Source organism: Temnothorax longispinosus, chromosome 9 (assembly GCF_030848805.1).
Source record: "Temnothorax longispinosus isolate EJ_2023e chromosome 9, Tlon_JGU_v1, whole genome shotgun sequence".
Lineage (NCBI taxonomy): Eukaryota > Metazoa > Arthropoda > Insecta > Hymenoptera > Formicidae > Temnothorax > Temnothorax longispinosus.
Genome location: NC_092366.1, coordinates 13,320,301 through 13,334,444, shown reverse-complemented (window position 1 = coordinate 13,334,444; position 14,144 = coordinate 13,320,301). Strand labels below are relative to the sequence as shown.

The following is a 14,144-nucleotide window of genomic DNA, read 5'->3' as shown; positions in this document are numbered from 1 at the left end:
GAAAATAAAAAAGAAAACACTCAATAAAAAGCGAAAAGGAACAGATGACGTGAATATTTTACTTAATCTAATATTAATACTGTATCTGCTCTTTACTCCACGACATTTTCGATCTGACGTTTGACGTGTATGTACACTGTATACTGTTGAACAACCAAATTACCATAATAAACATTTACGTAATAAAGCTCTACAAAGAATAAATAATAAAGTGCAAAAAATACGTCCAAATACAGAAATTAAAGAATGTACGAATAAATTACATTCCGTGTACATGTGTCCATGTACGTGTACATTTCGTGTACATTAGTTCCGTGTACGTGTACATACACGTCAAACGTCAGATCGAAAATGTCGTGTGGAGTAAAGAGCAGATACAGTATTATGCCCGATCTACAATAGCTGTAGTAAGCTGTAGTAAGCCTCAAGCCGTAAGAAATTGACCAATTACAGGCGGATGTGAGGAAAATAATCGACTGTGATTGGTCAATTTCTTACATCTTGAGGCTTACTACAGCTTACTACAGCTATTGTAGATCGGGCATTATATTAGATTAAGTAAAATATTCACGTCATCTGTTCCACTTCCGCTTTTTATCGAGTGCTTTCTTTTTTATTTTCCATATTAAAAACATTTCTTAAGGAATGTAATTTATTCGTACATTCTTTAATTTCTGTATTTGGACGTATTTTTTGCACTTTATTATTTATTCTTTGTAGAGCTTTATTACGTAAATGTTTATTATGGTAATTTGATTGTTCAACAGTGTACAGTGTAGGTTCTTTTTTATACGCTTCTATTAATACTGTTATCTGCTCTTTACTCCACGACATTTTCGATCGACGTGTATACTACGAAATTAACACAATTGAAATTTCTTTCCTGAAAATGCTGTCGATCGTCTGCTCGATCGTGACTATTTTCAGGCCGGTATTCATAAGTCGAATCTTAGTCCGTCTTAAGTACGATCTTAAGATGCCATTAACCAATCACAGAGCCGTATTAGCATCTTAAGACATTACTTAAAATAAGAACCAACTAAATACCGGCCTCAATGTCTTAATTGATGCATGCCTGCGTGCCTGGTTCAATGCATGAACATGTCTATGCATGCATCAAAGCATGCATAGCGGCATGTCTATCATACAAGAAATCGTACTTCGTGTGATTTCGGCTTTAAGCTGCCGTAATCAACGTTACACACATAATTAAGGTATGTATAAATTGTAATTTGACCTATAATTTGTATTTCTATTTTCATTATTTATTTATAAATACTATGGTCATCTTTTCCTCACAGTTTGGGTAAGATGGCCCACGTCGATTGCTTATCACACAGCTCGTGACACTAGTTTTTTGTTATTATAGAAGAGGATTGTGGATGATGTGCAATAAAAGTAAGATTTTTCATTTTGATTTTGTTCTAGTTTCGAGAAATATTATGATATTTACTTTGTAAGTATTTAGCTATCAAGCAATCAAGCGAGAATCTCATTATTTAATTGCTCGATATTGCGTTACTTCTTGAGTTTCTATAGAAAGAATTTAACAATACTTATCGCATAACAAGTGACAAGGTAGTCAATTAACTTTTACTTATATGGAAAAACGGTAAACTCTACTGTTGAAAATGAGGTTAGGAAGTGAGGTTATAAAACCTACTGCCTTGTGTACTGACAAAGTATAGTCAATATATGCGTGCAAGGTGATAAAAATTACTTCAAAATTTTCAAAAAGACAATAATAATATTTATGAATGGTATTTATAAGTAGTGACAGTGTTTTGTGTTTTTATAGATGCCAAATAAAAATGGGAATCGAGAACATACGCGAGGTAAATGGTCGCAGGAGCAGTTAACTGCAGCCCTAGAAGCCATTAAAAATGGCACTTCTATACGTCAAGCAAGCATTGAAAATGGTATTCCCAGAAAGACTCTTGAAAGAAGATTTAAATCTGCTAACGCAACAAAGGGTGGAATGGGGCCAACCTGCTCGCTTGGAATGAAGAATGAAGAAAGATTGGTGCACCATATTAAAATGATGCAAAAGCATGGTTTTCTACTTACTCGAGATGATCTTCGTACACTGGCTTATAACTTTGCTAATCAACTTGAAATCAAACATAGATTCAATAATGTAACTCAAAAAGCTGGATATGAGTGGCTTTATTCATTTTTGTCTAGACATCCTGATGTTTCAGTACGCAAATAAGAAAGTTTATCTCTTGCCAGAAGTCTTTGTATGAATAGACAAAGAGTAAGTGAGTATTTTAAACTTCTGGGTGAAAATTTTGAACAAAATGGGCTATTTAATAATCCAGGTTCTATTTATAATATGGATGAAACTGACTTACAGTTAAATAATTGTCCTGCCATGTTATCGCTGATGTTCAAAATCTGTTTTCTCTGTAAGTTCTGGAGAAACAATAACAGTAGTAACTTGCTGTAATGCAGAGGATGATATTTCTTTCTCCGGCTTGTATAATGAAAGAAAAAAAGAAAAAAAAAATTCGAAGATGGCATACCTCCAGGATCTGTTGTTTACATGTCTGAAAAATCAGCTTATGTATATAAACACGATATTATTTTTTGACTGCTTAAAAATCACTTTCTTCCCCGAAAGCTAGTAGGACCTGTAGCTTTGATTCTAGATGGCCATTCTTCTCATTGCAATTCTATCGAAATGCTTGAGTTCGCGCAATCCGAAGGCATTTTGTTAATTTGTCTTCCCAGTCATACTACACATTATCTACAGCCTCTAGATCGTGCTGTTTTTAAATCCGTAAAAAAGAATTTTTCTGATGCTGCTTCTAAATGGCTGAAAAATCATTCTGGCCGAAAACTTACACGAATGCAATTTGGAGGACTATTAAATGAGACTTGGAACAAATCAGCAACACCAGCAAACGGTATTTCGAGATTTAGAATTTTCCACTGGAATTTATCTTTTTAACCCTGATGCAATTCCTGACTATGCATTTGTTAAATCTGATGATAATATAATATCAACAAATCCTACTCCAGCGAGACCAATTTCCCCAGTTACTTTTGAAGATTCTTTGGGAAATACATGTAATGAAGTTGAAGTTAACACAGCTAATTCTACAGTTATATACAATATACAAAATATAGATATTTTTGATATTGACTCTCAACTTGATATTGCTGATATTATTGACTTACCAGTTGATATTGTTGACAAAAATATACAGCCTGTTATTGTTTATCCTACAAAATTATTAAATGAAATTTCTCCAGTACCATCTATAACAAAAGATCCTGTATTAAAACGCCGAAACGATCAAATTGTTAATTTAACGTCTTCTGAAAACAAAAAAATTAAAATAAAAAAATTCAACCAAATAAACTATTAGAAAAACATCTAAGGAAACGCAGAAAAAGCTAATTCATACCAAAGCTATTCCAAGCAGTAGCTGTTCGAAACAAAAAACTAAATTATATGTATCTGATAATCTTAATTTCGATAGTCTTACGTAATTTAAGCTTCAGTGGAGGAATATACCAAACACTGTTAAAAAATAATAAAAATAAATGTGTTTTTTGCATTTTAAAAAATTATGGCCATGTTACTCGAGTTTACCCTATACATGTGAGATGAGGAATAAATATTTTTATTAATTATTTAATCATAAATCTTCTTTATTTGTATATAAATCAACTGATCCAAATTATGAACAACGTGACGGAGCCAATTAAGAATGCTATCTCGACCTTTCTATTCTTTGTTTTGATTGGTCAATCAAACGCTTCGAACCATACAATCTGGAACTGTATCTGACTAATTTTCTTACTCCATGATCGTAACTGAGTATTTCCCGCATTTACCCGCGCAGTCACCGTTAATTCGATTTCGCACGATTTCGTCGAGACTGACGTGTTTTGTCTTGAGTAATTTTTGAATATTGTTGATGCAATCAGCGCCGAGTTCGAATTGAATCTTTCGAGTTTGTGTATTTATTATTTTTGACTTGTTCTTGGCCGTTAGTGAGGTGCTTTACAAGGAAGAAGAAGAAGCGTGAATTCGAAGATGGCAGGTGACAGTGCTGTTGACGAAGATATGGAGATTTTACCGTCCACGAGCAACGGTGACGCGAAGATCAGGGAGAGAGATGGTAAATCCGCAAAATTACCGTGGTACGTTTTATTTTTCCGAAAGATTTATTTCCATTTTTCGATTGCCTCGTCACGAGTTTAGGTTATCTTTCGACCAGAGGCGGGATTCTGTAACTCCTTAACGACAGTTTCGGTATCGTTGCGCAGCTTTTTTACCATGTATAATAATACCTTCGCAACGATACCAAAACTGTCGGGAGTTACAGAATCCTGCTATAGATCTTGAGGTTCTAAACAAAGTGGCATATTTAAATCTGGATAAATAGTTTGGAAAACGTAATTAAACTATGCAAATTTATTTTAAATTAGTATTTAATTATTAATGTTTAGAGATTGAGAGCATAACAATATTGCTGGCTTAATGTCATACATATTAGAAACATTTCTTATTACATGAAAATGCTTAAAAGTTTTATTGATTATGAAGTTTTGGAAAAAAAACATATATTGACAGCAGTATTAATTAATTGTATGAAGATTCCTTCAGCTAGCTGTTACATTTTGGATAATATAAGCATGAGATTATTATTAATTATAATATATCATTGGTTATAAATACAATAGAAAATATTATTAGTTGTATAAATATGAGAATGTTATTATTAGTTTTTGTTATCCAGGATTGAAAAATATCGGCCTCAAGTATTTTCCGACATTGTTGGCAATGAAGACACTGTATCTAGATTAGGTGTCTTCGCTCAGCATGGAAATACTCCAAATATCATCATCGCTGGCCCGCCTGGAGTGGGTAAAACTACCACGATTTTATGTTTGGCTCGTACTCTATTGGGACCATTGTTCAAAGATGCTGTACTTGAACTGAACGCTTCGAACGAGAGAGGGATTGATGTAGTTAGAAATAAAATCAAAATGTTTGCTCAGAAAAAGTTAAGTATAGGATAGATAAGATCTTTTTCTTTAAATAATTTCATATTTTTGTGATTTTTTTAAACTTGCAGGTTAATCTTCCAAGAGGAAAGCATAAAATCATCATTTTAGACGAAGCCGACAGCATGACTGACGGTGCGCAACAAGCATTACGTCGTACAATGGAAATTTATAGCCAAACAACTAGATTTGCTCTCGCGTGCAACAACACAGAAGAGATTATCGAACCTATACAATCACGTTGCGCCATGTTAAGATATGGAAAGTTAACGGATGCCCAAGTCTTGGCCAAAGTTCTCGAAGTCTGCGAAAAAGAGAATGTAATTAAAATATTATATAGGCGGAGGTTTCAACTTGATTTACAGTATTATTTATACTTTTACTATTTGCAGGTTTCCTACACAGATGACGGTATGGAAGCAATAGTATTTACAGCTCAAGGGGACATGAGACAAGCCCTAAATAATCTGCAGTCCACATACAATGGATTTAATCACGTGAATGCAGAAAATGTATTTAAAGTCTGTGATGAGCCTCATCCGTTAATTGTCAAAGAGATGCTAGATGATTGTATAAAGGGTGATGTTTCTAAAGCATGCACGGTAATAACATTTAAAGATACTAATACTATACGCGATCAAAAATACTAATATGTATGCGTATCCAGATATGTATCGTGTTAGATTTACAAATTAAATTTGCTAGGTAATGGATCATTTCTGGAAGATGGGATATTCTGCGGAAGATATAATCAGCAACGTATTCAAAGTTTGTAAAAATCACACCATGGACGAGAAACTGAAACTGAAATTTGTCAAGGTAAATTGGCATGCTACAGCATTAATTAGTATTAATGGTACAATGTTATATTCGTTTTATTTTTATGTACTTTCAAAATATTCTTAACATTAATTCGCAGGAAATTGGAATAACACATATGGGAGTGGTAGAAGGTATCAACAGTTTGTTACAGTTACATGCTTTAGTGGCAAGACTTTGCCGCGCATGCACATGAAAATAATTGTGTAAAATGATTATATTGCCCTCTATTATCTTATATTCATACATTTTCGCTATATATAATTTTAATTAAAATTTAATTATAATATAATTATTATAAGATTCTTATAATATGTCAGGTTTGAAAATACTTTGTCTCAAAATCCTTTTCTTAGAAATATCGTTTTATTTGTGACATCTACAAAGTGTAATGCACGGTATAGCTCGTGTCTAAATAGCACTGTACATGTGCAACGTGTTAATGTGCAGCTCATTGGATATATTGTCAAAAGAAGTGACAGGACTAGCAATTTTAAGAAACAAAAATTTATATTTGCACATTAACTTACTATCGAAGACTTGCAACGCTCAAAAATATAAAAAAAAACTTTCAAATAATACTACATGTGCATTCTCGGTTTGCAATAGTGATAATAACGATAAAGATCGTATGTGTATATATTCTGTATATTTAACGTAATTTGTACGAAATTTTATTTCTATGTAATATTATCCTTATTATATTATAACATAATTACGTTGTGGAATAAATTTTTAAATGCATATTTGTGAAATGTATTGTACTCGAAATTTTCTTATTCTGTGCCAAAGATAAATCACGCGATAACTTTGTACATTTATACACTTAACTAGTAGAAACATACTTAATTAGCAAATCACGTTAATTTTACGAGATTGTAATATATTGAGTTTATGTATCATCTTTACGCATAGAATTGTATCAGCAAATATTAATATTATATATCTTTCTTGGAAGCACGGTTCATTAAATTACGTCATTGAAATTACAAAGACGAGCTAATATTTCATTAACCGTAGGAAAACACGAGTATGTGTTACATACAAATTGCAATATTCGCTCAAATCAAATATGTCCAAATATATTAGACTTTTCAGCCCAGTAAGTCGATTAATTATATCAAGCTATTGCAGATGTTTATTTTGAAAACTTCCATCTATTGTATAAAAAATATTGTTATTTTTACCAATTAATAGATTTTTAAAAAATATAAGTAAGTGTATGTGCATTTAAAGTACAAAGCATATTATAGATCCCAGGCGCGCACTTTTTGGATAGCGCTTTTATAAGTTGAGTTTTATCCGTAATAATATATGCGATTTATCAGTCTTATATTTTTTCATTTTCTCGAGCAAGATAATTATTTTAGAAAGTGAACGTGTAAGATTTCATGGAAAGAGTCGAGTTAATTAAGTTGTTAAAGTCTGAACGTTGTTATAGACATAGACATTGATCTTAGATTCTATCCTTGCGACATGACGCGCCCCTGATATGATGTACTATAATTATTATATCGTAACTATATATTTTATACCGTAAACTTAAAACTAATCTTGATTAGAAATAAATCGGCGTGCTAGTCATTGGATTTGATAGAGCGGGCGTATAGATTGAACTTTATCTTTAACGTGCGCATCATCATCGCATCAGTTGCAATGTAATCATCCAGACAGCACCATGTCCAAAACACGTCGGGACAAAAGACATCTTAAAGATCATTAAGAGGTCTTTTAGACATCATATTATAAATCTTTTTAAGATATCTTTAAGATGTCTTTTGTCCTGAGTTTGGATATGCGTGCTGTTTGGGCAATTACAAATCATATGCGTTTCAAGAATTTATATTAGGTGGAATCTTCGTTTTCATCCTTAATTATCATTAACAATATCGACATTTGTTTCCGTCCTCTTTTTCTCGTAATTTGTCGTAATGTCTCAATGCTACACTTTCAAAATTTCTAGCTATCTCGGGAACCGCTTCCGCTTATCCTCTTTTTCTCTTCTTTTCCTTCGCTCTCTTTCTCTCGCCCGAGAAACGTCCGTGAATTCCAAATGTTCAGCACCACTTCTCCATCGGCATGGACGTTAAGTGCGCTCTCGGCTTCGGAGAGGGCCATCGTAGGGCACTCTGACACGATTCCGCCCTGGAGGGAGTCCTCGGGGGTGGTTGTGGCGGACCGGCGTGGGGCTCTTGGGAGTTCGAGTTCGCGTTCGCGTTTCCGTTCATCTCGGATCGCGATGCAATCTTCTCCGCAGGTGGATCGCCGCGATGGTTCCTCTTCGTGGGTTTCCGAGCCATGTCATGTGGCGCAGCCGGTGGAGCGCTTTCTACGGACTGAAGACTTGCCGCGCGATGTAGAGAGAGCCGCAGCGGTTTCTTCGGTGGCGCGGGACGAGTCTTCCCTTCCTGAGAGCTGTACACCGCCGATACCTCTGAATTGTCCGACGCGCGAGACTGAGAATCCTAAAATGCGGGAAAAGAGTTAGACACAAATACATACTGCATTAGAGTTTGTTGAAATATATAAATATAAATGTAGTATATTTTGATACGTACTTTGCGAAGTGTGATATATGTATATGGAATTTTTAGAGGTAAATGCAGATATATCTAATGCAACTATAGTTATTGTTCATTGAAATATACCTACGATATAAATCTCAAGTCGTATCGAATATTATTCAAAACAAAAACTTTTTATTACTTTTTATTAACGATGATATCGCCAAGGTCAGGTCAAGGTCATCTTAAACTTTTAAATAGGACCTCTTATTCTTTATTGCATATTCTTATAGTCCCTATTGAAGCCTTTCCAAAACACTATAATTTCATTCGCTTTGGATCAGCCGAGCCGTTTCGAAGTTATCAAGCTTTTTATGATAAGATGTTAGGCCAGTAAAATTAGCTCGAAAAACACCGAATATCTACAAAACGGATTGACAAGCCAATTTTTTAAGGGTGAGTAGAGGGTCATAGAAGATGCCCAAATTCACAAAGTTCCAACAAAATTTCCCTGTGCGTCGGCGGCAATCTTGAAAATAGGGGTGAATATTTAAAGTTTGAATATCTCGGCTTCTATTGGTCGAATTTTGTTCTTTTTTTTTAGTTTTGTAGGAAAAAATATTTGCTACAACTTTTGTTCGAAAAAATTTTTAATAGCTGTCAAGGAAAAAAAGTTAAAACCATAAAAGTGCCGTCAATTAGGGGTTGAACAATTTTATTGACACTTATATCGCCCCCTGTTAGTTTGATAAAAAAAATGTTCCAATAAAACTTGTAGAGGATTCAATTCTCTACAACTTTCGTATATATTTTTTTGCGTTGGTTCAAAAAACACTAGAGATAGAGAGCGCCAAAGTTGAGTGTATCTAGTAAATGCTCTTTTTCATGGGGAAAATTCGCGGTTTTATTGTGAATTGTCGTATATTATAAAACTCTTTTCCGCGAACTGTACAGTGTGTTATTGTGTGTGTGTATTGTTTGTGTGTTATTGTGTGTTATTGTGTGTTATTGTGTATTATTTTCGGTCAGTCGTGATTTGTATTTCGAGCGTTTCAGAGTAAAATTTCTCGAAAATGAGCGAGTATTTTATTTGTAGTCCATATGCCAGGTCGATTGAGCATTTTTATCGAGGTTGATGGCTTAAGTTAATGTTTTTTTATGTTTTTTGGGTCATAGAACAGGAATCTGTAAATAGTTGTTTCGTAAGTTGATGCAATAAAAAGTTATTACCAATTTATTTGTATAAATTGCCCTAGCGATCAAACTATACATCCTATAAAAAAAATGAACTAGAGAAAATTTGTTCCTCTTTTTACGACGAACAAAATGGCGTTTGAATTTTTCCAAAATCTTGATTATTGACGGAAATGTGTCAATTTTTAGGTAATTACTGCTTATGCGTCACGGAGTACCCTAGGCGTGCGCGCTCGCGCTTAATTGTAATAAAAGGAGCAAAAAAGCAAATTAAATTAAAATTAAAGGAGCAAAACTTGTGTGGTACAATTGAGCGCGAGCGCGCACGCCTAGGGTACTCCGCGACGCATAAGCAGTAATTACCTAAAAATTGACACATTTCCGTCAATAATCAAGATTTTGGAAAAATTCAAACGCCATTTTGTTCGTCGTAAAAAGAGGAACAAATTTTCTCTAGTTCATTTTTTTTATAGGATGTATAGTTTGATCGCTAGGGCAATTTAAACAAATAAATTGTTAATAACTTTTTATTGCATCAACTTACGAAACAACTATTTACAGATTCCTGTTCTATGACCCAAAAAACATAAAAAAACATTAACTTAAGCCATCAACCTCGATAAAAATGCTCAATTGACCTGGCATATGGACTACAAATAAAATACTCGCTCATTTTCGAGAAATTTTACTTTGAAACGCTCGAAATACAAATCACGACTGACCGAAAATAATACACAATAACACACAATAACACACACAAACAACACAAACACACAATAACACACTGTACAGTTCGCGGAAAAGAGTTTTATAATATACGACAATTCACAATAAAACCGCGAATTTTCCCCACAAAAAAGAGCATTTACTAGATACACTCAACTTTGGCGCTCTCTATCTCTAGTGTTTTTTGAGCCACCGCAAAAAAATATATACGAAAGTTGTAGAGAATTGAATCCTCTACAAGTTTTATTGGAACATTTTTTTTATCAAACTAACAGGGGGGCGATATAAGTGTCAATAAAATTGTTCAACCCCTAATTGACGACACTTTTATGGTTTTAACCCTTCATCCCACTAGGTGGGTCGTTTTCGTCCGGGCGAAAATCAAATGTAGTTGTAACTTTTGAAAACGGGTAGAGAGGGCGCCACTGCGCATCCGTAAAAAAAAGTTATGCTCCCCGAGAACCCGCCTACCGAGTTTCAAGGCGCCAATCCCCCTCCGGCCGTCACAGGAGACACGTAATTCTTGAAAAAACGAGGTTGGCGGCGAACACTTAAGCACTTTATTTCAAAATAATTGCATGCAATATTTTTTTTATGAAAGGCACGTTTTTCTCCTTCAATTTCCTTTTTTATTCATTTCGATATCTTTATTTGTCTTAAAGTTATGATTTTTTTAGTAAAAGATGATTTTACAAGTTGTAGTTGTAGTTGCTCCATTTTTTAAATACAAATTATGTGAAAAAATTAAATTGTTTATAATTTTATGATTGATACTTCAAATTGAAGGTTTGAATTACCTCCATGAATTTTTTCAGATTTTTTGTAACACTTTAACACTTAAAAAAAAACGTCAGGACGAAAACGACCCACCTATGCGGCGTAAAGGTGCCAAAAAAACCTAGTGGGATGAAGGGTTAACTTTTTTTCCTTGACAGCTATTAAAAATTTTTTCGAACAAAAGTTGTAGCAAATATTTTTCCCTACAAAACTAAAAAAAAGAACAAAATTCAACCAATAGAAGCCGAGATATTCAAACTTTAAATATTCACCCCTATTTTCAAGATTGCCGCCGACGCACAGGGAAATTTTGTTGGAACTTTGTGAATTTGGGCATCTCCTATGACCCTCTACTCACCCTCAAAAAATTGGCTTGTCAATCCGTTTTGCCATTTTCAAACCTAATTTTACTGGCCTATGTCGACGACTGTAGCTTTACCCAAAGTGTTGTCATTCTGTCAACATCACGTCGTTGTACATCGGCGAGTGATATAAATAAGTACCTGTAAACGATAGTAAGTCGGCTCAGAGTCGAACTCCAGTGACTGCAGCTGTGAGCCACTCTTGCGACCCTTGTGCAGATGCTCCATTGCGGATTCGACGCGCGGTGATCTTCGACGCTGCATCTGCGACTGCATCGGCGATTGCTTGCAGTCGAGGCTGGCTGTCGACCTGGCCAGCTGGAGTCCCTGGTGCTTCTGTCGGTTTCGGGGCTTGTGATGGCCGTTCGCGACCCCGTCAGATGAGAAGTCGAGCTCGCGCTGGTTCCTTGGATCCACCAGGCGCTTAGATTGATCGTTGTGTCTACTTCGGACAGTCGGCAGACTCTGCCGCAGTTCTGTGCAGCTTCTCACGTTGAGACCGGGTAGATTCGCCACGAGTGCTGTCACTTGAGGCCCCTTTTGGAAAACCTTTTGGAATGACACAAAATTAAATTTCTGACTCAATGCATTCATCGTCAATTTCATTGATTGAGAAAAAACCTGATTAAATATAGTACAATAAATACTATTTTTTCCTATTATATCTTTTGCTGCCTCGGTCGATTAGTGTTACTTTCTTAGTGAGAATATTTATAAGAAATTAATTATTAAGATAATTAAGATTTAAATATATAACGGTTGTTGCACTGACATACAGGTCAGTGTCAGGACGGGTTGCCCACTTGTGCAGACGCACATGGTCGTTCACAGCTGCGTAGGCTTCGGTACATTATAATCACTCACATATAATGCGTCAAAGTGAATGAGACTGTGAATGACTATGCGCACCTGCACGAATAGGCAACCCGTCATACTGACCTGTATGTTGCTGCGACACTCAATTATTAGTCCAGTAACTTTAGGCAAAAATTCGACCAATCTTCGGAAAAATTTTAAGTGAGCTGAAGTTTTGCACGAACTTTTATTTAGTCTTTATAAATAACATATCAAAAGTCCCCATCATTTGATTGTACGCATAATATTTTACAGCGCGTAAAAGGTGTTCAAAATTGGTTTCTTGCTAATATCTAGGTTTCTATTAATTTTACGACTATAACGTCTTTTTTAAAAAATAAAGACGAAAAAATTCTCTACAAAATAGGTCTTAGGTAATTTTTTTGTAGGTACACGTAACTGTTTTCGCTTAATCTGGCGTTGAAATTACAAGCTAAGACAGTTATGAGTATTAAAGTAAGTACTTTATTTCACACACTTGTAATTCTTTTGTACAAAATGACATAAAATTATGCTTTTCCTTCTTCTTTTTCTCCCTCTTCTACTTGTTCTTCGTTTTCACCTTTGTTTAAATAAATGAATTGTTAGAGATAATCCATAGGATTAATTTTTGTGGGTTGTCAATTTCCTCGTCTTTATAGTCTAGGATCCGGCCGCGTGATTTATACGTTTATCTCTTATTTTATCAAAATGCGATTTTAATGGAAGATTACATATTAGGTCATACATCGCGGCCGGTGTCCCTAGCAAAATCTTGCCGCAAGTACCCTCAATTAGAGCTGTTTTAATTAAATTTTTTTAGACAACTTTGTTCATTTGTTTGCGAAGTAAATGAAGCGTCATCTGAAAGAGTGATCTAAAGAACATGAAAAAAATAGGTTGCCACTTCTCAGTCTGCCGCAACCTCCTGGCAGCCAGGTGCAAAAAGGTCCTTTTTCGTTAATTATCACCGTTCATCGTGTATCGAGACAATTTTTACACAAATTGAAGCTAAATTTTTCCTCTACACGATGGAATATGGTTGCCTGCGTAAAAGCTGCCGCAATAGGTGGTTGCCAGCATTTGAATGATCCGCTCTCGCCTGCACGAGCTCTTCAATCTTACAATGTGTTACAATGAAATAATCACAGCAATTTTCTTGAATTTCTTTAATATTACAATAGTTCCTAAACAAGTTTTCAAAAATTCCTTTTATAAATAAACTCCGCCGCTCATTCGTCTTCCGACTCGTCTGAACTCGCAACATCATACTCCAAATCATCAGAATTATCATTCGCGTTTTCAGAACTTCCCTGGCAGAAAAAATTTCTATGAATAACTACAAAATTTGACTAGAAATATAAATTTGTATATTTTTGTTGAAATATTTAATTTTTTGTAGAAATAGTTATTTTTTTGTATAAATATCTACGAAATAGTACTACAAATTACAATGTTCTCAAATCAAGAAATTATTGCAAGTAGTATTTTATGAAAAATTATAATTTTATAAAAAATAGTACAAAAATCTACAAATTTTAAAAATTTAAGAAGGAAAAAAATTTTTTAAAATTAAAACATGCTTACTTGTAGAATACTACAATTATTTATAAATGACTATAGAAATCTATCACAATTTACGTATCGTAAAACTATGCAACCAAAAATCTAATTCAGTTTTTAGTTTCTCATAAAATACAACTGCGTACAAATACTAACAAATACCGATTTGTTTGTACAGCTCAAAAATTTATTACCTATGGCTAATTACAATTATGGCTAATTAAAATTTGTAATTTATAGTTAAATGTTACAAGTTTTTACACAATTCTTCCAAAATTCATCTATTATTAATAACTTCTTAATTCGCATAAGTCAAAATACTTATGTTTTTATTTTTGTATAG

At 34.2% G+C, this 14,144-nt stretch overlaps 2 protein-coding genes across 3 annotated transcripts in view; one reads left to right on the top strand and one right to left on the bottom strand.

Moving 5' to 3' along the window:
* Positions 1 to 606: 606 nt before the first annotated feature.
* Positions 607 to 6,585, top strand: Rfc4 (replication factor C subunit RfC4). The gene is made up of 9 exons (XM_071789297.1): positions 607 to 1,214; positions 1,302 to 1,398; positions 1,799 to 2,261; positions 2,357 to 4,155; positions 4,755 to 5,022; positions 5,094 to 5,342; positions 5,415 to 5,624; positions 5,728 to 5,841; positions 5,942 to 6,585. The coding sequence occupies exons 4-9, from the start codon at positions 4,049 to 4,051 to the stop codon at positions 6,035 to 6,037; spliced, it is 1,044 nt and encodes a 347-aa protein (XP_071645398.1). The 5' UTR covers positions 607 to 1,214; positions 1,302 to 1,398; positions 1,799 to 2,261; positions 2,357 to 4,048; the 3' UTR covers positions 6,038 to 6,585.
* Sprt (PDZ domain-containing protein sprite) overlaps positions 5,940 to 14,144 on the bottom strand; it is a 183,010-nt gene continuing 174,805 nt past the window's right edge. For both annotated transcript variants that reach the window (XM_071789285.1, XM_071789286.1), the window contains 2 exons: positions 11,546 to 11,953; positions 5,940 to 8,306 (listed from right to left, as the gene is read on the bottom strand). In XM_071789285.1, the coding sequence (XP_071645386.1) occupies positions 7,899 to 8,306; positions 11,546 to 11,953 (816 nt within the window). In that variant the 3' untranslated portion in view covers positions 5,940 to 7,898. The remainder of the gene's footprint in view (positions 8,307 to 11,545; positions 11,954 to 14,144) is intronic.

Coding starts and splice junctions, on each gene's coding strand:
- Rfc4 (XM_071789297.1), top strand. CDS start 4,049: ATGGCAGGTGACAGTGCTGTTGACGAAGATATGGAGATTTTACCGTCC. Junction 4,156..4,754: donor AAATCCGCAAAATTACCGTG/GTACGTTTTATT, acceptor TTTGTTATCCAG/GATTGAAAAATATCGGCCTC. Junction 5,023..5,093: donor AAATGTTTGCTCAGAAAAAG/TTAAGTATAGGA, acceptor TTAAACTTGCAG/GTTAATCTTCCAAGAGGAAA.